Source organism: Octopus sinensis, linkage group LG14, assembly GCF_006345805.1.
Source record: "Octopus sinensis linkage group LG14, ASM634580v1, whole genome shotgun sequence".
In the NCBI taxonomy this organism is placed as follows: domain Eukaryota; kingdom Metazoa; phylum Mollusca; class Cephalopoda; order Octopoda; family Octopodidae; genus Octopus; species Octopus sinensis.
Window position 1 is genome coordinate 48,375,919 of NC_043010.1, and position 25,162 is coordinate 48,401,080.

Here is a 25,162-nt window from a genome sequence, read left to right on the forward strand (position 1 = left end):
TCTGGTGGTCAGGCCTGCATGATGTGTGCCTGTGAATTCATGTGGGATATGGGACTATGCTCTGTCTTGGACTTGGCATGTGCAATGCTCTCTTGCTCAGCCTGGAGGGAAATTTGCTCATGAGTTGGAGTCAATGACCTGATGTGGCATAGAAAAGAGAGAGAGAGAGAGAGAGAGAGAGAGAGAGAGAGAGAGGAGAGAGAGAGAGAGAGAGAGAGAGAGAGAGAGAGAGAGAGAGAGAGAGAGAGAGCTTCTAATACTTACCCAGTGATGAAGGAGTTTCTATGTATTTACTTGGCCTGCTAGAAATAGCAGCTAAATCCTTCTTAACTCATTAGCATTCAGATTATTCCGTTAAATGTAAATGCTTATTTATTCCCATTACTTTGAATTAATTATGAATTATCTTGCAACTTCAATATTCTGATAACATAGTGGTTTATTTTTAGAATAACATAGTAGGGTAGGTGTGAGGGGCCAGATTTGGCCAGTCTGAACATAAAGAAGGTAGAATGTTTTACCAGATATGGACGGTTTGAATGCTAAAGGGTTAACTCACACCATATTATCTTAAATAGAAGGAAGAGCATATTGTATAATATAGTTTGAGATTCATTATGTCTGAAACCCCCCCCACACACACAAATATAAAATAAAACAAGACAAACGAAACAAAAAATGGAACAGGTAGGTCATGGCTGGAATATCTTTGATGTGAGACACAGGACTGCGATCTGTCTCAAGAGTTGGCATGTGCAATGTCATCTCACATAGCCTGGAGGAAAAATCGCTCTCAAGTTGGAATTTACTTGATTAGAGGTGATTTGGGGTTAAACAATAACATCTGCACAAATTATTTAGCCGGAAATAATTACAAAACTCACAAGAATGGTTATGTTTAAAATTTATATTTATCAAAAAAAATATAATGGATTTCCTATAAAAATATATGTTATGAAATATAATAAAGCTATTTCTCTTCCTGACAACTAAAGTGTCTTATGGAGAGAGACACACACACAGCTTATCACCTGAAGTGAAACTCATAACTGCAGTGTAGAATTTTGTTACTTTATCTGCTAAATTATTCTGTTTCTCTTCTGCGTTTATAAAAACATGCTATGACAGACAATATGTTGTATCATTCTCTGATTTTTTCATTTTATTTTTATGTAGCCTGAAGCAAATAATTGATTTTATGTTTCATTACAACATTCACAAGAAGAATTTTTTTCCCCCCTACAATACTGTTGATTATGTTGTATGGGTTCTTTTGCTCTCTAGTTTATGTAGGGAAGCAATAATTTTTTTTTTTTTTTTTGAAAGAGAACTTTTACACCTGTTGCCTTATTTCTGTAAATTACTTATGAATTAGTTAACAATATATTTTTTTTTACCTTTTTTTTCAATTTCAATCTTTGAAATGTTGAAAGGCTTTTGAGAAATTCTGAATGTAATTGTACCCAGAGAATTATCCACTTCTAATAATGACATCTTCTGAAACAGCACAAGCTGGGAAGGTTGTTGTGTAGACTTCAGGAATCCATGTTTAACTGAAAAGAATTGCAGAAGTAAAGAGTCAGGGCTTGTCTGGTAGTAACTGTTGTAAAATATTGATTTAAAATTTTGGCACAAGGCCAGTAAGATCGAGGAAGGGTTAAATCAATTACATTGACCCTAATGTTCAACTGGTATTTATTTTATTGTTCCTGAAAGGATGAAAGGCAAAGTTGATCTTGGTGGAATTTGAACTCAGAACGTGGAGTTGGATGAAATGTCGTTAAGCATTTTACCTGGCATGCTTACAATTCTGCTAGCTTACTGCTTTTACTCTAGTAATATATTGAAGCAAAGGTGGCGAGCTGGCAGAAATGTTAGCATGCTGGGCGGAATGCTTAGCAGTATTTCGTCGGCCGTTACGTTCTGAGTTCAAATTCCACCAAGGTTGACTTTGCCTTTCATCCTTTCGGGGTCGATAAATTACGCACTGAGGTCAATGTAATCAACTAAATCCCTTTGTCTGTCCTTGTTTGTCCTCTCTATGTTTAGCCCCTTGTGGGCAATAAAGAAATAAGAAATATTAGCATGCCAGGTGAAATGCTTAGCAGTATTTCGTCTGTCTTTACATTCCGAGTTCAAATTCCGCCAAAGTTGATTTTGCCTTTTATCCCTTTGGAGTTAATAAATTAAGTACCAGTTGTGTACTGGGGTCAATCTAATTGACTAGCTCTCTCCCCCAAAATTTCAGGCCTTGTGGCTAGAGTAGAAAAGAAAAGAATATAATATTGAAGTATTTTTGTCATTGTTTTAGACATGTTTTACTGTTTATCTTTACTCTTTTGTCCGTTACTTGTTATGGTCATAGGACTGGCCATGCTGTAGCATAGCCTTGAAGTATTTAGTTAAACAAATCAACCCCAGTACTTTTCTTTTTTGAAGTTTGGTACTAATTCTCTTGGCCTCTTTTGCTGAACTGCTAGGTTATGGGGGGCATAAATGAATCAACACCTTTGTCAAAAAGTCAAGAAGTGTGGTGAATGGGTAACTAACACAAACACAAAAACATAGGTATATACACTCACACACATATGCATGCTTGTACACACACACATGCCCGCACAAGTACATATATGTGCACACAGTTTGCATTTACCAAATTCACTTGCAAGATGTAGAAGACATTTGCCCAAGGTGCAATGCAGTGGGATTGAACCCAAAATCATGTTAAAATTTGTTCTGTAAATTGTGCATCAAAAATCATATCATTGCATATGAAATATCCAAATGTCATCTAGTTCTGGACTCTTGTATTATTATTGTTGTTAAGACAATTTGGGTGGGGGTGGGGCAGTCGATTAGATCGATCCCAGAATGCAACTGGTACTTAATTTATCGACCCTGAAAAGATGAAAGGCAAAGTCAATCTCAGCAGAATTTTAAGTCAGAACGTAAAGACAGATGAAATACCTATTTCTTTACTACCCACAAGGGGCTAAACATAGAGAGGACAAATAAGGACAGACAAACGGATTAAGTTGATTATATTGACCCCAGTGCGTAACTGGTACTTAATTTATTGACCCCGAAAGGATGAAAGGCAAAGTCAACCTTGGCAGAATTTGAACTCAGAACATAAAGACAGATGAAATACCGCTAAGCATTTCGCCCGGTGTGCTAACATTTCTGCCAGCTCATTGCCTTGTTAAGATTTGTTAAGCTCACTGCCTTGTTAAGACTGACAGAATAATAAAAAAAAAGTTTCTAAAGATAGACCCTTTCCACTTATACATTACATTCCTCATTGAGGTAGTCTCTATGTGGTCACTTGACGTCCTAGAATTAGTAGCTGAATTTCTCACAAATCACATTTTACCATCTTATAAAAAAGAAGTATAGTAGATTAGATAATGTATTTCTAGGTACACTATCTCATCTTTTATTTATTACTTGTTTCAGTCATTAGACTGTGGCCATTCTGGGGCACTGCCTTGAAGAATTTTTAGTTGAATATATTGATCACAGTACTTATTTTTTTTAAAGCTTGATACTTATTCTATTGGTCTCTTTTGCTGAACTGCTAAGTTACAGGAACGAAAACACACCAGTATCAGTTGTCAAGCGGTGATGGTGGTAGGACACACACATGCACACATGCATGCACATACAAATGCATGCATGCACACATGCACCATGGGCTTCTCTCAGTTTCTGCCTACCAGATCCATTCACAAGGCCTTGGTCAGACTAAGACTACTGTAGAGGACACTTGCTCAAGGTGCCATGTTATGGTACGGGAAGCAAGCTTCTTATTTCTTTACTGCCTGCAAGGGGCTAAACATAGAGGGGACAAACAAGGACAGACAAAGGGATTAAGTTGATTACATTGACCCCAGTGCATAACTGGTACTTATTTAATCAACCCCAAAAGGATGAAAGGCTAAGTCGACCTTGGCGGAATTTGAACACAGAACATAGCTGCAGATGAAATGCCTATTTCTTTACTACCCACAAGGGGCTAAACACAGAGGGGATGAACAAGGACAGACAAACAGATTAAGTCGATTATATCGACCTCAGTGCATAACTGGTACTTATTTAATTGACCCCGAAAAGACGAAAGGCAAAGTTGACCTAGGCGGAATTTGAACTCAGAACATAGCGGCAGATGAAATACTGCTAAGCATTTCGTCCGGCGTGCTAACGTTTCTGCCAGTTCACCGGGAAGCAAGCTTCTTACCACACAGCTACAACTGCAGCTGTGTATGAAGAAAAAATGCGATGGCTATGGTTAGAATGCCTTTTAACATAGATTTGTTTTGTTGAGGCTGACCTTGCCTGAACAACATTTCTCACTGGACTTGTGTTCTCTGGTTTATTCTGATGTCATTCATGGTACTTTCAAATATAGTTGAACTACTCTCAAAAGCTGTTAATCAACTATTATCTTTAATTATAGAATCATGTATAATTAAACATTTCAGTTGTGGTATGGTGTACATTGATCCTGGAGGACTTCAATGGTTTCCTTATGTAGAAAAATGGATGAAGAAATGGGAAAGCCTCTTGAAAGAAACAACCAAAGAATTTCTACTTAACCTTTTCCGTGAATATGTGGACAAAGGTTTTGAATTTGTGAGAAGAAATTGTGGTCAAACTATAAATCAGGTAGACATATTCTTTATTTCCTTTCCATCTTCAGTGGAGGCGCAATGGCCCAGTGGTTAGGGCAGCGGACTTGCGGTCGGAGGATCGCGGTTTCGATTCCCAGACCGGGCGTTGTGTGTGTTTATTGAGCGAAAAACACCTAAAAGCTCCACGAGGTTCCGGCAGGGGATGGTGGTGATCCCTGCTGTACTCTTTCACCACTCTAAAGGCGGTGCTCCAGCATGGCCGCAGTCAAATGACTGAAACAAGTACAAAAAAAAAAAAATCTCCTCACCTGTCATAAAACCATCTCCCTCGATATTTACTCCCCACCACCCTCAGGTTTGGAGTCTTGTCTTGCAAGTTGCTTGAGGATTTCACTGCTGCTGATACCACATAAAAAGCAACTTGTACGCTCTGTAAAGTGGTTGGCATTAGGAAGAGCATCCAGCCACAGAAACCGTACCAAAACAGACATCAGAGCTTGGCATAAACCTCTGGAAAGCTGACATTAAATACTGATGATGACAAAATCTTCTAGACATTCACTAAAATATTTGGTTTTGCAATGAACTATTGACATTGATTTCTTTTTAATTAGGTCATAGATATTGATTTCTTTCAGTTACTTTTAATTATTTTCAAGGATGTTCATGTCAGTTCTTGCCCCATTTAACCAGATTAAATATTTGCATTTTTCTTTTCCTATCACCATTTTTCAGTAAACAACATTTCTTCTGTTAAAAGTTCCAAGACAAAATGCCTAATGTAGCTATAACTATACAGCTAGGCAAAAAAACAGTGCTTTCAAATTTTGGCACAAAGCCTGCAGTTTTAGTGGGAAAAAGCAAGTCAAGTACATTAATCCCTCTCCAATATTTGATTGGTACTTTATTGAACCTGGTGGGATTTGAACTCAGTGAAGCAAAAAAAAATAAAAGCAAAAAAAAAAAGAAAGATCCCAAATTTTGACACAAGGTCAGGAATTTTAAGGGAAGGGCTAAGTTGATTACATCAACTTCAGTTTTCAACTGGTACTTATTTTTTTGACTCTGAAAGAATGAAAAGCAAAATTGGCCTCATTGAAATTTAAACTCAGAACGGAAAGCCCTTGAAGAAAAACTACTAAGCATTTTGTCTAACTTATTAAAAAATTCTACCAGCTCACTGCTTTATTCTCCCAGTGTGACAGATGCTCAAGGACGTTGATGATTTAAGTTTAGTTATGTATAATTAACAAGTTCATTAACTGAAATGTTTAGTAATTTAATGTTTCAGTAATATACTCTGTTTAAGGGGTTTCTGTCTATTAATTACTGCTGAACAGTAAATTTTCTTCATCAGACAGTATTGAAGTACTAACCCAGAAGTTAGAACAACAATGACACCAAAAACAGCAGTAACAAATAGATTTGTTAGCTTAATTTTAGAGTGACATGGATTGGTATATGTCCTGTTACTCATATGATTTAGGAGTGTCACCTTAGGCTGTTTGGTCATTTTGCTTGGTTTTCTGAGTTGGATGCTGTGTACTTTGTTCTCTTCTCTGAGGATATGGTTTGGATCATAGCTTGGATGACGGCTGATTACATGCCTCATGGCCACAACAGATGAAGTATTTTGCAGAGATGGGAACTGATCGGGATACTGCTTGGAGTGTTGCTTAGGATGACCTGAGCAAATACTGACAAATGTGGGTGCAGCGAGGTGCTGCAATGGCACTTGCCCCATACCTGAACCTGGATTAGGATTGGTATCATTTTGTTTAGTTACTTGGAATTAAATGGTGTGAGAAAGCTCTTAGTCTGAAGAAGCTAGTTTTCTAGTAGTATGTGATCCTCTTTACTCTTATACTTGTTTCAGTCATTTGACTGCGACCATGCTGGAGCATCGCCTTTAGTCGAGCAAATCGACCCCAAGACTTATTCTTTGTAAGCCTAGTACTTATTCTATCGGTCTCTTTCGCTGAACTGCTAAGTTACGGGGACATAAACACACCAGCATTAGTTGTCAAGCGATGTTGGGGGGGACAAACACAGACACACAAACACACACACACACACACACACACACACATATACAACGGGCTTTTTTCAGTTTCCATCTACCAAATCCACTCACAAGGCTTTGGTTGGCCCGAGGCTATAGTAGAAGACACTTGCCCAAGTTGCCATGCAGTGGGACTGAACCTGGAACTATGTGGTTCGTAAATGAGCTACATACCACACAGCCACTCCTACGCTTATAGACGATGAGAAAAATGTATGATGTGTCAGAAACGTTGCTACAACTTCATGAAATACAATATGTAGAATAATTACATGTAAAAGTTTGCTGATTTCAAAGCTCTCCAACACATTTCCAGCATGTAAAAGACAAATGTAAAAGTTCTGCTGATTACTGAGAAGGAACGAATAATGATGATTGATATATGATAAAGACATGTTTTTTTACAGAAGTGTAAAGTGGAGTTCATGTAATATTTTATTTCAATCTTAGGTGAACATTTCAAAAGTTACTACTTTATGCAAACTTTACGAGTCACTGGTGTTTTCCGAGCAGTCTAAGAAGTACATTAACTTTGATGCGAGCACTAACCAACTAAATTCGACTTTGTGCACAACTTTTATGTTTTGTTATGTTTGGGCCATTGGCGGAAACATTCTTGAATCCAAGTGGGATGCATTTGATACCTTCACGAAGAATATGTTTGATAGCAATCCCTTTGCTAAGGTAAGTGTTTCACTTTTCTTTTTTCTTTTCCATTTCTTAGTCTGAGGAAGAGGGTGAGTTAGTGATTATGATCTTTGTATATGTGTTTGTTTGTGTGTTTGTATGTGTGTGAGGGCAGATGGCCCAGTGGTTTGGGTGTTGCACTTACAATCATGAGACTTTGGTATCAATTCCTGGACCAGATGGTGTGTTGTGTTCTTGAGCAAAACATTTCGTCGCATGTTGCTTTGCGATCACCTCAACACCTGACATGTAGTACCACCTGTTCAGGCAATGTTGATTTGATGGAAGCAGTGAGCTAATGCACAGCACCTATATTAGATCACTATAAAAAAAAATCATTTCTGCTGGTTGTTTAACAAGAAATTGCAGAACTATCTTTCTCAGACTATGAGAGAAGAGAAACTACCATCATCATCATCATTATTGTTGTCGTCATATATATATATATATATATATATATATATATATATGTAGGTCCCGGGTTGAGTCGGGGTTAACCACAGTAAATAAGGTACTCAATACATAGCAGAGTAAATTAATTTATTTTATAGAAGGAGCTTCTACAGGACTAGAACTGTTTCATTCAAAAGAAATCATCAGGAGCTTCCTGATGATTTCTTTTGAATGAAACAGTTCTAGTCCTGTAGAAGCTCCTTCTATAAAATAAATAAATATATATATATATATATATATATATATATATATATATATATATATATATGGGAGATATCTTATGGTAGTAGAATAGTATTTTAACTGCTATTTCTAAATTTCGGTATGTGGTGAAGCAAATTTTTCTGAACCCTAATTATAATTATGCTCATAACTATAGAATTTATATATATATAAATAAATGAGCTATGTGACCTCGTGAGTACCACCGGCGATTTTTTTCCCTCTGTCTTCCCTTCTCGGGATCTTGCCTTCTCCTATGTTTCTGACGAAGAGCTCCGCTCAAAACATTAAACCCTCCTTCTTCCCTTCTTTCCTGAGCGTCCAATAATACTTTATTTGTTCCACGTCCTTGTGTTGTTGTGTTTTTTTGTTTTTTTGTTTTCTTGTTTGGATTAACTTTGTATATATATATATATATTGGTAATAAAAGGAAATTGAACTGAAAAGACTTACTAAATGAGCTTCATTTTGAGATGATTTTAGCCATATTAATCATTGTGTCTATCGAAAGATAGAGGTAGACAGATTAATAGTTGTGAGGCAACCAATATCTGTCTCTGCAGAAATAGTTAAAATGCCTGCATTGTTTTTAAAGAAATAACTGCATTATTTACATGAAATTGCAACATTTTACTAAGAAATTACTATTGAATGTAGCAAAATAATTTTTATGGAAATTTTTCTTTTTAGAAGAGTTATTATTAATCTTGATATTGTTTTGAATTTAATTTGAAAATTAGCAAACAGTTATTTTATTAATACTGTTAGGTTTTTGACTTGCAGTAACTTTGGATTGGATAATTCTCATGACATTTTTCTGCCATTATTCCTGTTTAATAAGAAAATCTCATAGAACTTTCTGCAAAAATATATATTAAATGTTAACATAACTGATATATTTTTGTACAATTCTGAAATGAAAAATATACTTAATTTTCTATCAGCTTGAAATGAAAAATAAAGAGAAAAAAAAAAGGTTATATGTAGCAAAATATATAATCACAGATTCAACTTTAAATCAGAAATCAATGTTCTTTAGAATTTTGAATAGGTTTATTCTTGTGGGAATTTTGTTTTATCAAAGAACATGCATCTTAAAGAATAAATGTCAGATTTCAATATTGATTTCACGATTGGTTTATTTTAATACAGCTGAAATTAAAATGAGACTAGTTCACAGAGCTAATAATTTTAGATCTTAGATATATCACACTTGGAACTAAATTTGTTCTTCCACTAACTTTGCAAGTTGTTCTCAATATGTGCGTTGTATGATAAAAATCTGACAAATATTTTTTGAAAAGCTTCATGATTGAATTTATTTTATTAATTCAATTATATTTTTAGTTTTACTGTTTTTCATCTTACAAGTAATTTTAGTTGAATGAAAATGGTTGAGTGAATGAAGTATTTGAATAAAGTGCTAGATTAGCATTAGAATGAAGTATTAGATCAATATTTGACTAGTGTTAAACTAGTGTGTAGCATAGCCTTGGTGAAATTCTCTCTCTCTCTGTTATATACAACAAATACGGACATAGCAGTTAACAGCTAACCGTTGGTCGCTTGGGCCCTGTTGTGTCCACTACTCTGATTGGTTGGTATTGGCGCAGTTTGTCTCTTGCTGTATTACACGCCAAAGTGCAACCAATCGCAGCCTTCTGATAAGGTCCTGTCACACAGTCTTCTAAATTCTCTACTGGAGCCTCCTAATCTCTATAAAAGCTAGATCAACAAACTGTATTGTGTCTTTGGTTCTAGTCCTTCTAAGGACTAACCGCTGACCACAGAGCACCCAGCGACAGACAGTCAGTTCCATGAGACAAACTGCGCCAATACCAACAAATCAGAGTAGTGGACACAAACACACACACACACACACTGGCTTCTTTTAGTTTCTCTCTATCAAGTCCATTTACAGCCTGAAGTAATAGCTGAAAACACTTGCCCAAGGTGCCACACAATTGGACCGAACCCAGAACCATGTGGCTGGAAAGCAAACTTTTTACCACACAACCACACCTCCATCTAATGTAGTACGAGCAACCGCCCACCTCCAATGGATGGTGCTGAGTTGTCAAACATTTAAACCAAATTTTATCAAAACAACTTGTCCGACCATCCCATAGGCTCCCCCTTTGAGAAACATTGATTTAACCTAAATTTGAAACATCAGCAAAAGAAGAAATAAAGATAGACTTTTTTCTATTCCAAGAAAAACGATTTTACAAATTCACGTTCCCATGGCTTTATCGATCACATTCTCACCTGGAATCGATTTTTGTAATTTTTTCAAGACTTATATATGCCCTGATACCATCGGTATCTCCATATCAAATTTGAGCGCAATTGGATCGAGGATGCCTGAGATCCTAGAAGACACACACACAGACAGACAGAATGGATTTTATGTAATAGATATATTTATATACAATGCATTATAATTCAAACTACCTGGAACATGTACAAAGTAGATAACTTTACAGTGATTTATTTGAAAACCATTGCTGTGGAGATTGTGTCATGAAAGCATTCTATAGTTCTCACAAGTGAACATGAAAGATAATTGAGCATCTTCAAACAGATCTGTTTCAAATAAATTATTCATCACCAGAGAAGACGTACCACTTTTCTTTGGCTACAAAGAGGACTTTTAACTTAAATTGCTATATATAGCAATAGCTTATCTGGACATAATAATAGCGATTTTGTTTAACATATAATACCATATTCAACTGTGCAGTAAATTATATAATATATATATTTATATTGAACACACTGTAATTCAAAAACGCTTCTTCCTCCTTGATTGGTGTTTTCTTTATCGGCCCTGAAAGGATGAATGGCAAAGTCAGCCTCAGTGGAGTTTGAACTTAAAGTATAAAGATAGATAAAATACCACTCGGCATTTTGCCTGGCATGCTAAAGATCAAATTTTGGTACAAGGCCAGCACTTTAGGGAAAGTGGGTAAGTCAATTACGTTGACCGCAGTGCTGAACTAGTACTTATTTTATCAACCCTGAAAGGATGAACGGCAAAGTCAACCTTGGCAGAAGAAATACCACTAGGCATTTTGCCTGGCATGCTAACATTTCTTATTTCTTTATTGCCCACAAGGGGCTAAACATAGAGGGGACAAACAAGGACAGACAAAGGGAATAAGTCGATTACATCGACCCCAGTGCGTAACTAGTACTTAATTTATCGACCCCGAAAGGACGAAAGGCAAAGTCGAACTCAGTGGAATTTGAACTTAGAACGTACCGGCAGACGAAGTACCGCTAAGCATTTCGTCCAGCATGCTAATGATTCTGCCAGCTTATCTTCTCAGAAGCTTTCTAATATTAACATTTATTTCACTTCTGATTCATGCTGTGTTATGCATGAAATAAAAGTTTAGTTTATCTGTAAAAAAACTGGACTAGAAGTGAAGACAAAAGCAAGAGAGAGAGAGAGAGAGAGAGGAGAGAGAGAGAGAGAGAGAGAGAGGAGAGAGAGAGAGAGAGAGAGGAGAGAGAGAGAGAGAGAGCTAAAGCATTATGATTTTCACTTAACTTAGTTCTAATCAGTCTTTTTCATGCTGAAAATGTTACATTGTGTAGTATCAGAAGGTATACATTCTACAGATAATCCAATGTTTTTATTAGGTATCTTTGATCTTTAATCGTTAACTTGTTTCAGTCACGAGACTGCAGCCATGTTGTGTTCAGACACTGTCTTGAAAAACTTTTTAATCAAATGAATCAATCCTAGTACTTTAAGCCTGGTACTTATTCTGTCAGTCTCTTTTGCCGAACCTCTAAGTTACAGAGATGTAAACAAACTAGCACCTGCTGTCAAACAGTGGTGGGGGGTACATCCTCAGGCACAAAGACATTCACACACACACACACACACACACACACACACACACACACACACACTCACACATCACACCACATATACAATGGGCTTCTTTCAGTTTCCATCTACCAAATCTATTCACAAGGCCATGAATGTGCCTGCTTCTTACTTATTTCTTTATTGCCCACAAGGGGCTAAACATAGAAGGGACAAACAAAGACAGACAAAGGGATTAAGTCGAATTACATCGACCCCAGTGCGTAACTGGTACATAATTTATCGATCCCGAAAGGATGAAAGGCAAAGTTGACCTCGGCGGAATTTGAACTCAGAATGTAAAGGCAGATGAAATACCTATTTCTTTACTACCCACAAGAGGCTAAACACAGAGGGGATGAACAAGGACAGACAAATAGATTAAGTCAATTAGATCGACCCCAGTGCGTAACTGGTACTTATTTAATCAACCCTGAAAGGATGAACGATAAAGTCGACCTCGGCGGAATTTGAACTCAGAATGTAGTGGCAGACGAAATACCGCTAAGCATTTCGTCTGGCGTGCTAACGTTTCTGCCAGCTCGCCGCCTTTCGCCCAGCATGCTAGCCACATCTAATAAGTATGTCAATTTGATAAAAAGTATGTGACACTAATTATGCAGCATGCAACATAGCAAAGGAGTTAATGAGTTCTGTATAAGATACTTAATTGGACTTTTTATCAAATAGTTTTCAGTTTTAGATAAGAGAGAGAGAGAGAGAGAGAGAGAGAGAGAGAGAGAGAGAGAGAGAGAGAGAGAGAGACAGAGACAGAGAGAGAGAGGGGTGGAAGAGAGAGGTGGGAGAGAGAGGTGGGGGAGGTAGACAGACAGACACAGACACAGACCAATGGGTGAAACTAACAACTGATTTCAATCTTGTAGAATCTCCTCTCTTGCTTTCCCTACCTAGATAACTACAATCTTGTAGACATCAAGTAATTCCTTTTTATCGAGTGGTTGTAAGATTGAAAATAAATTTATGAAAATATGGAAAATTAATCAGTTCTGTTTACAGGAAGATTAAAATTTGTTTTCTTATACTGATATTAATATTTTTTTCCCTTCTTTACTATATTGCTACATTTGAATTTTTATGTGCTGCAGTGAGTTAAATCATAGATAATTGAATTCCTAAGGAATTTTTTTTTTTATTTCTGTGAAATATTAACAGCTTATTGTGTATATATTGTGTATTTCTATTGATATGTAACTGAGTATATAGATATGTATTGTATATATATATCTGTATGTGTCTCATGGTTGTCCTAGCATACAGGCATGTCTCCCACATCTCTCTTGAGCTGAGCGATCCTAATCTTGTGGGCTTGTGGGTGCTGGTGCCAAGTAAAAAGCACCTGTGCCAGTGCCATGTAAAAGCACCTGTGCCAGTGCCATGTAAAAGCACCTGTGCTGGTGTCAAGTAAAAGCACCCAGTACACTCTGTAAAGCAGTTGGCACTAGGAAGGACATCCAGCCATAGAAACCACGCCAAAACAGACAAAGAGCCTGGTCAGTTCTAGTTGGTCAGCTCCCATCAAACTAGCTATTTTCCAAGCATGGAAAATGAAATTTGAATGATGATGATGATGATAATGATGATGATGATATTTTATCAGGTTTTTTAAAAACCACATTCTTATTGAAAATTATTGCATTAAAAATATCGAGAAATCTTCCTTTTTATTCTGCAGGTCCCTACTGTTTGTGATATCTGGAGTGTATTTATGGATTTTCCATCAAACCGACTGGAACTTTGGGAAATGGCTGTGCCCCATTTTATCTACAACAAAACCATTCCTTTTTTTAATATATTTGTACCTTCAGTGGATACACTGAGGTATGGATATTTACTCGAGAAGTTATTGGATGTGGATCAATCAGTTCTCTATATTGGTAGCTCTGGTGTTGGGAAGGTAAGTACCTGAAATTATTTTCAATGTAAATTTGATATTTAATATTTCTATGTAATAGAGTAAGGAATTCACTGAGTTGGCAGGACATTGGACAAATGCTTATTGGTGTTTAGTTGCACCCTGTAACCTTCTGAGTTCTGTTATTGCCAAAATTCAGGAGCTTTCATCCTTTCAGTTGCTGTTTAGTCTAACCTAGTCCTGTTCCTACAAACTTATGATCAAAAGCATTCTTGTGACTATTCTGTTTTTTATTCAGACAGAGACTAAATACCCTTTTTTTATTTTTAAGATGGTAGGGCCTGATTTGAGGGATATTTATTTGCTATTTCTATCAGGTCAAACAATATGTAGAGGCTCCCTTATTGGGTTTTTTTTTCTGATGTTGATAAAATAAACACCAGTCAAATATAGATTAATTTAATTAGTTTTTCCTTCTTCAAAATTTATTACCCTGTTTCCATATTAGAAATAATTACTGATTTTAAATTTTGGCACAAGGCCAGCAACTTTGGAGAAGGAGCTAAGTTGATTACATCGACTCTAGTGCTCAACTGGTACTTATTTCATCGACCCCGAAAGGATGAAATACAAAGTTGATCTCAGAAGATTTGAACTCAGAACGTAAAGACAGAAGAAATACTGCAAAGCATTTTCCCCACTGTGCTAACAATTCTGCCAGCTTGTCACCTTCATATCAGAAATGATTATTTCCAAGTCAACGATTATCTTGGATAACTTATTCCACACAATAAATGTTGGGTTTGATGTAAGTAACTCTCTCCATTTTTAACCCTTTAGCATTTAAACTGGCCATGTATGGCCAAATTATTCTGCCTGTTTTATGTCCCAACTGGCCAGATACTGGACGACCAGATACACCCACCTCTCTCTCTCTCTGTCTCTCTCTCACACATGTATCAATTCATTCTTTCGTACATCTTGGGACAGCTGCTTATGAAGTAGATTGCTTAATCACATGGCCATTTTATATTTTTGATATTTTATACAAAACACTTGTTAAATATTTCAGATTGAAAGGTTTGAAATAAAGATGAAAATCTTTAGGATAAAATTATTACCATTTCTTTATGCCATTTTCTATTCAAATTAATGATATTAAATTTTGTTTGAAAAGCTGGCAAATTTTAGTAGTAGACAAAAAAAAAAATTAAAAAAAAGTTCAACAGAAAGAAAAAATCCCAAAGGTTTTCGGATGAAATGATGTAGCAAACTTCACAGACCAAATTACAATTACAGGAAACTGATAAGAGAAAAATTATTTTTTCCTCTTAATCTATGCCAGAATTGAAAAATAGACACTGAACTGGTGATAGGGATGAAAATATGTTCTTATAATAAAATGAGAGATAATATATTTAGAATCTTCACTGTTTTAGAAAGAGCGATTATATTGAAATTTTGAATAGTAGATTTCATAGATGGTTATGAAGGAGGGAGTAAAGTTCAAATTTTGATCAATGTAATTATTAATATATTGGTAAAATTGATTTTCATAATCTGAAAACTGAGATAATAACATATCTATTGAGAGAACTTATATTAAGCCAGTTTATCTGTAAATTAATAAGACTTGAAATATAATTGAAATGACAAATTATTGTTGATGAAGAGCAGTCTGTTTTCCATACAAGTAATTTATTCCAATATGGGTTACAATACAAGTAAGCTAGAGATATAGATAAGATAAAGTTTTAATATAAGAATCTATAAAATAAATGCAGCCGTGTGTGAGGAAACCTTTACTTGCAGATAACATTTACAAATTGCTGATTTATCTTAAAGAACTGACTAATTAATTCAAGCTGTAACTCCCAAATTGGCTCTGTAATAAAAGACAGTGGAGCAATCAAGTATATATATTTATTAATAATAGATATATGTACAGATGTTTCTAAATTATAAATTCTCATGACATAGATGACACACTTCTCATTGGTAAGGACAAAGCTTTTAAAATAGAAATTTGAAGGATTGCTTTGGTACAACGGTAGAATGTTTGTCATATTTACAGAAGGTATGGGTTTAAGTCTCAGAGGCAACCTTCGACTTTTCCTATCCAAGGGATTTTTTAACCCTGTGTTCATCATCATGGTCATCATCGTTTAACATCTGTTTTTCATGCTGGCATAGATTGGATGGTTTGACCAGTGCTGGTAAGGCCAAAGGCCGCACCAGGTTCCATTCTCTGTCCTGGCTTGGTTTCTGCAGCTGGATGTCCTTCCTAATGTCAACCACTCCACAGAGTGCACGGGTGCTTTTTATGTGGTACCACCACCCGTGCTTTTAATGTGGCACCAGTAAGAGTGCTTTGTATGTGGCACCTGCATCATTATTGATCCTGCTGTGATGGATGGGTCTTCTTTAGTACAGCAATGCACCAGATGTCTTGGTCCTTTGTCATCCCTTTCATAACACAATGTCTTGAGACTGGCCTTCAATACTTTGACCCATGTCTTCCTAGGTCTTCCTCTTCCACAAATTCTGTCTACTTTAAAGTGATCAGAACTTCTGTAAGCAACTGTCTACATCCATACACATCACATGACCAAACCAGCACTTATGCACACTGTACAGAAGTTTCTAGATTCTCATGACATGGACAACGCACAATTCTTTTTGGTAACAGCAAAGATTTTAAAAAAGACAGAGAAATTTGAAGGATTGCTTTGGTACAATGGTAGAATGTTTGCCATGTTTACAGAAGGTTTCAGTTCAAGTCCCACAAGCAGCTTTTGACTTTTCCCATCCAAAGGATTTTTTAACCAAGTAGTCATCGTATAATCATCATCACACAATGCCTGTTTTCCATGCTGGCATGGGTGGAATGGCTTAACAACAACAACAACAACACAACAACAACAACTGCAGCAACAGCAGCAAACAATTCAGATAGCAGAGGCAAGCAACTAAGCCGATGTTGCAAAGGATGTTCACAGCAATGGTAGGAATGACAGCAAGGATAACCAAACAGTAATAATATTGTAAACAAAATATAGGAATACAATGATTTAGTTGTTCCAGATGCTATTTAATCTTGTCACTAAATCAATTAACTTTGTACAGGTATAATATTGCCATATTCAATATGATATTCAGTATAGTTACAAAGGGCTTCATCACCTCTGGCTTTGTTTTTATTAAGTTTCACATAAGGCAACGGTGTTTGTTTGTCATTTCCTATATTTCCAGCATTATATTTGGATTTGATTAGTTACTTTCAGTTATATTTGATCAACTGTTATTTACTTACTGGACAATAGGTTTAAATTCTCTAAATCACATACAAGTCAGTTCTTTCTAATGCTTACTTACTAAGGTGGGGTAGGACTTAGTTAAAAGTATTTGTGAAACACTCTTCTAGACACCTTTTCTTTCTTTGCCTTTTTTTCTTTCTCTCTCTTTCTCTCTCTTTCTCGCTCTCTCTTTTTTTTTTACATCAATTGTGAAGCTGATAATCATTATGATTATGATAAGGAGAGCGGATATGCTTAAAATGTAGTAAAACAGCATCAGTGTGTGATGATTTGAAACATGAAGCTGAAATTTGAATGAGCAAAAAAGACTTCTGAGGATTAAGGCTATCAAATGATGCTTGCGACAAAGAACATTAGAACTGTGTAAATATAGCTGAGCAAATGTTACAGGCTTACGGACGGCGTATATAGATATGGATGAAAGTAGGCAGTAAAGAACATCAATCTGGAATAAATAAATAGTGAGGAATAAAGTAAAATAGAAGCAGCTGTTATAGAATTGTTTTGACCACTTGGTTCTGTGTATAATTTTAGATTTGTAATTAGAGATTAGGTAGTTGCTATGCTCATTCCTTTTTTGAATGTTATAAAAGATATCAATCTGTGAATTTGTTTTTTTTTAGTGTGAACTTATGATCAAATTATAAACATTTGCTATAAATGAGCATAAATATATTATGTATAAATAAGTGTGGTGGTGGTGGTTGGTTGTTGTTGTTGTTATTGGTGGTGGAAGAAGAAGAAGAAGAGTGGAAATGAAAAGAAAAAATTATTGATACACTGACAATAAGACAATACAGTAAAATGAGGGTTAACAGAAGTTACAGCTCTTTTTTGTCTTAAATATTTCAGTCAATGATTGCTAACCGACAGATAACTCAATTGGCAGATACTAAAAGTTATGTTCCTGTGTTCATCAATTTCTCAGCACAAACTAGCAGCAAGCAGACACAAGACATCATAGAATCAAAACTGGAAAAAAGACGAAAAAATGTTATTGGTAATGCCTGTGATTTTTTATCTCTTTTTTACTAACCAGTTACTTTGTCCATCTTACCAAAAGTGACAGTCTGTTCTTTTTTTCTGAGAATCATCTTGAAAACTTCTACCTTAATTTAACCTCACAATTTTTTATTTATTTAAGGAACCTTCAAATATGTCTAATCCATTATACTTCAGATTTGATATGGCTTCTACAAATTATGAGCAATGTCCTCCCTGATCTTTTTTTTTTTTACCAAGCATATATTAAAACAAGCAATAAAATGAATATCAAAACAAATGATATAGTTATAAATAATGTAAACAAGGTGATGTACCCTGTTGACCAAATAATATTTGACAGGCTTAGCACAATTAATTTGAAACTGAGGAACAGGGAAGAAGATACATAAAATATACATATATAATTTTTTTGCCTACTCATTATGAAAATCTCAAAATTACTAGTCTTAAGTAATTATGTATAGCACCATTTCATTCTTATTAGAAATTGCCAGCAAGACATAATCTGAGGCAAATAAATTAAATTAAATTAAATTGAATATTACAGAAGGAAAATAATTACAGTTGATATTTCTAACAATGAGATTTGTATAATTTCAATCATTAATTCATTATTGACAACAAATTTTAATATATGTTTTGTTAAAAATGTTTCACTTAACTGATATAGAATCAAAGATTAAATGTCTATATTTTATGTTTAATTTTCCATGATCAGCTGTAAACTTGAACCTGTGATTAACTACATTAACTTTGGAGAATGGAAAACTGAAGTATATTTGATGAATATGTTCTTTATTAGGGTTTCAATATTGTAAGAGATGTGAGGTGTCTTCTACAGGAATTAAAATACAAGTCAACCCTAATCTGACAGATTTGTGATTAAAGGCATTCCAGCCATGGCCGTTCTGTCCTTTTGTATATTTGTAACTACATTGCATCTTCTCCTTCTTTTTCCAGATGATAGGTTATGATTTGATGGGAATTTGACTGTTGATTCTCACAGGTCTAGTAACCCTGTAAAGATCCCCTTGCTAGTTTCGTTGTGGGAACAGCCTGTGTAAAATACTTATTCCTCCTTTGTTCTTCAAGTTTTCTTATAGATACAGATAATATCTTCCACCTCTCTTACCATTCTACCACAAGGTCGTTCTTGTGGTGTGGTGGCTTGTGTCCCTCATTAACTCTGAGAACTTTGTCTGTTGAGTGCAAGATACTGGTAGACCCTTCCATGCTGGTGAGGTCAAAAGATAAAATCCAGACTAATATGGGCCACTTCTTCCCTGAGGTAAAATTGGGTTTGTGTAGAGCAGTGATTTTCAACCATTTTTTTTTACCTATGAACCCATTTGATTACTATTCTATTCTAGTGGACACCCATAGCCATTCGACGTTTAAAAACTAGTTTTATAGATACTTCTTTCAAAATTCCTATTTTGCTTTTCACACATTCACTTGTGTAGACTGAACTATCCCAAACATTTGAGAAAGAAACCAAGTTGTTTCTTGCAATAAATACATCTGAAGCAAAATTTTCCCATAGACCCTTAAAATACTACTGTGGATTCCCAATTTAATATTTTGCTTTTGGGGACCCCCCCCCCAAGTCTTACATGAACCCCAGGGTGTTATATGAAGTCTGGTTGAGAATCGCTGGTGTAGAGTTAATACCCCTGTGCAGAAAAAAGTAAAGTTTGTGTGGTAAGAAGATTGCTTCCCGACCACATGGTTCTGGGTTCAGTTCCACTGCATGGCAACTTGGTTAATTGTCTTCTTCTCTAGCCTCAGGCTGATTAAAGCCTTGTGAGTGGATTTGGAAGACAGAAACTGAAAGAAGCCTGTTGTATATGTGTGTGTGTGTGTGTGTATATATTATATATATATATATATATATATATATATATTTATATATATGCATACATATACATATATATATATGTGTGTGTGTGTGTGTGTGTGTGTGTGTTTGTCCCCCATTATTACTTGACAACCGATGTTGCTGTGTTTATGTTCCTGTTAACATTAGTGGTTTGGCAAAAGAGACTGATAGAATAAGTACTAGGCTTACAAAGAATGAGTCCTGGGGTTGATTTGTTCGACTAAAGGCGCTGCTCCAGCATGGCTGCAGTCAGACGACTGAAACAAGTAAAAGAATAAAATAATAAAAGATTTAGAGAAGCATCAATGACAATTCAAAACCAAGAAGACTTTGGAGAGAAAGATCTTTAGGGATATCCTAGAGTTGGGAGCAGTGGAGAAAAGTCAGTAATGGGCTATGCTCCCTAGAGAGCAAAGGGCTTAAATGTGTAAGTAAATAAATAAGTAAGTTATGTTGCTTAATCCTAATCTCTGCTTTAGTATTATGTTTCTTTATTAGCCACACAGGGCTGAACACCTGTTTTAGTATTAAATTTGTGGTAACATAGGCTTGGGAACATGGGGTTTAGTGGGTGCAAGTGCATCCTCTAAAATTTTTTGGAGAAAATGAAAATTCTTGGAACATCCTCTTGTAAAATTTCATCACCAAAACGAATGAGCATAGAAATATTTTTGGACTGATTTGAAACATTACTTTTCCATTATTAGATTTATCTGATTTGCTTGAGGTACAAATGTAATAATGGTGTCAAATTTTGGTACAAGGTCAGAATGTTTAGAGGAGGGAGGGCAAGTTGATCACATCATTCTAAATACTCAACTTGTACATATTTCATTGATCCCGAAAAGATGAAGGGCAAAGTCAACCATAGCAGAATTTGAACCCAGAACATAAAGAAGGATGAAATGCTGCTAAGCATTTTCCCCAGCATTCTAACAATACTGCCAGCTCACCACTTTAATGAACAAATACCCAGTACACTCTGTAAATTGGTCAGCATTAGGAAGGGCATCCAGTCATGGAAAACAAGAGAAAACAGATTATAAGCCATCCAACCCATGCCACCATGGAAAGGAGATGTTAAATGTTGATGATGATGATGATGATTGTACCTATCTTTGGTTTGTTACTGAGATTGAAAAAAATCAACTTTGTAAAAAAAAATTGGACCTATAATTTGGACCAAAATGAAATTTTGAACCCCTAAGCTAATTTTATTCCCACGCTTATAAGTAGTAAGATAGGTAAATGGGTAAAGCATTGAACTTCTTCACTTTGAATCAAGATTTCAAATCAGTCACTGGTGTTGTGTATCTGGTCAGAATATATTCAGCATCAATTAATATACTTTTTGGGGGAAGTTATGAATAATTTTGGAATGTTACTCATGTTAGACTGGTTTGATTTCTTATCTGCTTCTTATGAAATTTTGAAGAAAATGTCAACTACCCAGACCTCCAAATCTGTATAGAACTCAAGTTTTATTTTATTTTTTCAGAATTGTTAGCATGCTGGGCATTTCACCTGTCTTTACATTCTGAGTTCAAATTCTAGTGAGGTTAAATTTTCCTTTCATCCTTTTGGGTCAAGAAAATAAGTTACAGTTGAGCCCTAAGGTCGATGTAATTGGCTTATCACCCCCTTAATATTGCTGACCTTGTGTCAAACTTTAAAATCAATATTTAAATTAAGTTTCTGAGTTCAAATTTCACTGTGGTCAACATTGCCTTTCATCATTTTGGGGTCGATAAAATAAGTACCAGTTGGACACTGGGGTCAATGTAATTGACTTACGCACTACCCTGAACTTACTGGTCTTGTGCCAAAATTTGAAACCAATATATACATATATTAAATTTCTGTTGTTTTTCATTTATAGGTGCTCCAAAAGAGAAGCGTGTGATTATTTTTATTGATGATATTAACATGCCTAAACTGGATACTTATGGTTCTCAACCACCTATTGAACTTCTGAGGCAATATCAAGATTTTAAGGGATTTTATGAACGAAACAAATTCACTTGGCTTGATATAGAGGTAATCTTAAAGAAATATCTTCTGAAGAAATTACTCTTGTTTTGAATTTTGAGAATCTATTATCTTTTTAAACTTTAGCAGAGAATGTTGTTGGATACACAAAGAACCCCCCACACACACACACACTAAATCAAATAGAGAGATTCAATTGACAATCTAACAGTTTATTTATTGGGTTGTCCGGAAAGTTCGTGCCGATTTTTAAAGGAAAGCAAAAGGTCAATAAATACTTGCCATTACATTTTTAATCAACGAAATATGAACCATTTTGTTGCACAATGCATCTCCATCTTTCCTTTAACCTGAAAATACCCTCTTTCTAGAATTGAGGTACCTGGGAGGGTAAGTTGAAAGGTAAGCTACTATAAATCAGCATGAACTTTTCGGACAACCCAATATATTGTAATATAACATAATATACTATGAATATAATATAATATATGTAAAGTATAATAGCCATCTCAATATGGCTAACCACAAAGAGTGGGTGTTACTGTAGCTTTTAGCTCCAGGAGATCATCGTCTCCAGCTGGCTTTAGGCACACTATCTGTGCCCTTATGGTATTTGCAAAGGGAGGTCATCCCTCTCTCGTAAGCCTAAGTGATACGCACAGACCGCAGTTTCGAGGTTGTTGCCTCTTGTCAACGGGCGGTAATCACTGGTTTATGATGAAAAGGAAGACCTGTATGCAAATACTTAAGTGTTTTTCTAGTAACTTCCGTCACTGATTTTGAAAAACTGTCTGCAAGCAATAATAAATCTCTGAACGAGATGTAAACAGTATGGGGCTAAAAGCTACAGTAACACCCACCCTTTGTGGTTAGCCATATTGAGATGGTTATTATACTTTACATTGTCGAGCGGTTACTGTTTACATCTCCTTCAGAGATTTATTATTAATATAATATAATATAACATAAAAATGTACCAGTGAATTAGATGTATTACACACCCCTTTGAAGGGATTTCTTTCCTTAGTTTTTATTTATGTATATATATATATATAATGTGTGTGTGTGCATGTGTGTGTGTGTGTGTGTGTGTGTGTGTAGGTGTGTGTGAAGGTGTGGCTTTGTGGCTAGGGTATTTGGCTCACAATTGTAAGGTCATGAGTTCAATTCCCGGCGACGCATTGTGTCCTTGAGCAAGACACTTTATTTCACATTGCTCCAGTCCACTCAGCTGGGTTTGTTTATAAAAATATTATTTATGTAGTATTCAAACAGTTTAAGTATATATTACTTAAATTTGACTGAAATTGATGAGTGAACGTTTGGACAATCAAATTTTCAAGGAGATATGACAGCTACGATTTGTGGGTTCGATTCAACCTGAGGTTAGCTCATCATTTTTCAGTCATTTGTTTATATTTAAAAATTGTCGCTTCAAAATCAGAGATTAAATATCATCATGATATATATTATATACAGTTGACATAGGAGTGGCTGTGTGGTAAGTAGCTTGCTTATGAACCACATGGTTCCAGGTTCAGTCTAACTGCATGGCACCTTGGGCAAGTGTCTTCTACTATAGCCTCGGGCCGACCAAAGCCTTGTGAGTGGATTTGGTAGATGGAAACTGAAAGAAGCCCATACGTCTTTGCACTCCTCACACTATGACGTATGAGATGGCTTGGGCATGTTAGCCGTATGAAAGATGGCAGAATCCCCAAGGACATACTCTACGGAGAGCTTGCTAGGGGTACTAGGTCTGTGGGTAGACCGTTCTTACGTTACAAGGATGTTTGCAAAAGGGACATGAAGGCCTGCAACATCAATATTAGCAGTTGGGAGGCAGTTGCCGGCAACCGTGGAGATTGGCGACGTACCGTAAAAGAGGGAATACAAAGGAGTGACAGAGAGAGAGAGGAGAAATGGAAAGACAAGAAAAGACGTCAACAAGAAACTATGGCATTACAACCAGCCAGGAACAGTCTTCACTACATTTGCGATACCTGCCAGAAGGAGTGTTTGTCCAGGATAGGACTACACAGCCACAGCAGGAAATGTATCAGGACATGAAATGTAAAAGCCGGACTAGACTATTTTATGCGCAACTCCATTGTCTCCCGAGACAAAAAGGATGCCAACAACAATAATATATATATATATATATATATATAATATATATATATAAAGTTAATCCAAACAAGAAAGCACAAAAAAGCACAACAACGCGAGGACATGGAACAAATATAGTATTGTTGGACGCTCAGGAAAGAAGGAAAGAAGGAGGGTTTAACGTTTCGAGCGGAGCTCTTTGTCGGAAACATAGGAGAAGGAAAGATCCAGAGAAGGGAAGACAGAGGAAAAATAAATCACCAACAGTGTGTATATATATATATGTTTGTGTGTATAATGGCTTTACTTGTTTAAGTAAAAGTAGATGAAAGGAGATAGCTTGACAATTAATAGCATATATATTGCACTAATGGAGAGGATATTTAAACAAATTAAGTGTATCCTGATGGGTGGTAATTGTAGCCTTTTATTAGCTGATTTATATTTATCTCCATGTATATTTAGTTTTCTTAATGATTTATACTGAAAGTTAAAGATAGGTTCAGTCCTATAACTTAGTGGTTGCTGCAGGTATGTCAGTAATATTTATATTCCTAACTACAGTTATTTTGAATATTTGCTTTGGAAAATACATCCAGAAGATCTTGAAATGAATAGAAATGGTGACTTGGGAGATGAGATTGACATTGTTAGATGTTAAGGCTGTTTGTTTGCTTGTGTATTGTAAGTTCTATAATTCTTGAGGTGGCAATGTCTGATTTGAAGATATTTCTGTTAATATGTAGCATTTTTAATTTCTGTGCTTTGTAGCTCTCGGTATGAAATGATTTACGCTTGAGATTTCAACCCATGCCAGCATGGAAAATGGATGTTAAATAATGATGATGACGATGATTTGTAATAATGAGTAGGTGTAGAAATAATGGACATATTTCATTAATGTTTTGCTCCTGCTTCTTGTCTGTTAATTTCTAGGCAGCAATTATGTTTTTAGTACCGTTGCCACTGCTGGAGTGGGTGGTACTGCCCAAGTGCTGAAACTATAATGATATCTGTTAGGCAGCTGATGCTGGAAGTACATGTTTGATGTGCTT

At 35.7% G+C, this 25,162-nt stretch overlaps 1 protein-coding gene across 1 annotated transcript in view; it reads left to right on the forward strand.

Moving 5' to 3' along the window:
* The window catches only part of LOC115219341 (dynein heavy chain 6, axonemal-like), a 349,247-nt gene that overhangs the window by 138,701 nt on the left and 185,384 nt on the right, over positions 1–25,162 (forward strand). Inside the window, exons 40-44 of the mRNA XM_036509002.1 lie at positions 4,482–4,665; positions 7,144–7,377; positions 13,629–13,850; positions 17,978–18,125; positions 21,889–22,046. Coding sequence (XP_036364895.1) covers positions 4,482–4,665; positions 7,144–7,377; positions 13,629–13,850; positions 17,978–18,125; positions 21,889–22,046 — 946 coding nt within the window. The remainder of the gene's footprint in view (positions 1–4,481; positions 4,666–7,143; positions 7,378–13,628; positions 13,851–17,977; positions 18,126–21,888; positions 22,047–25,162) is intronic.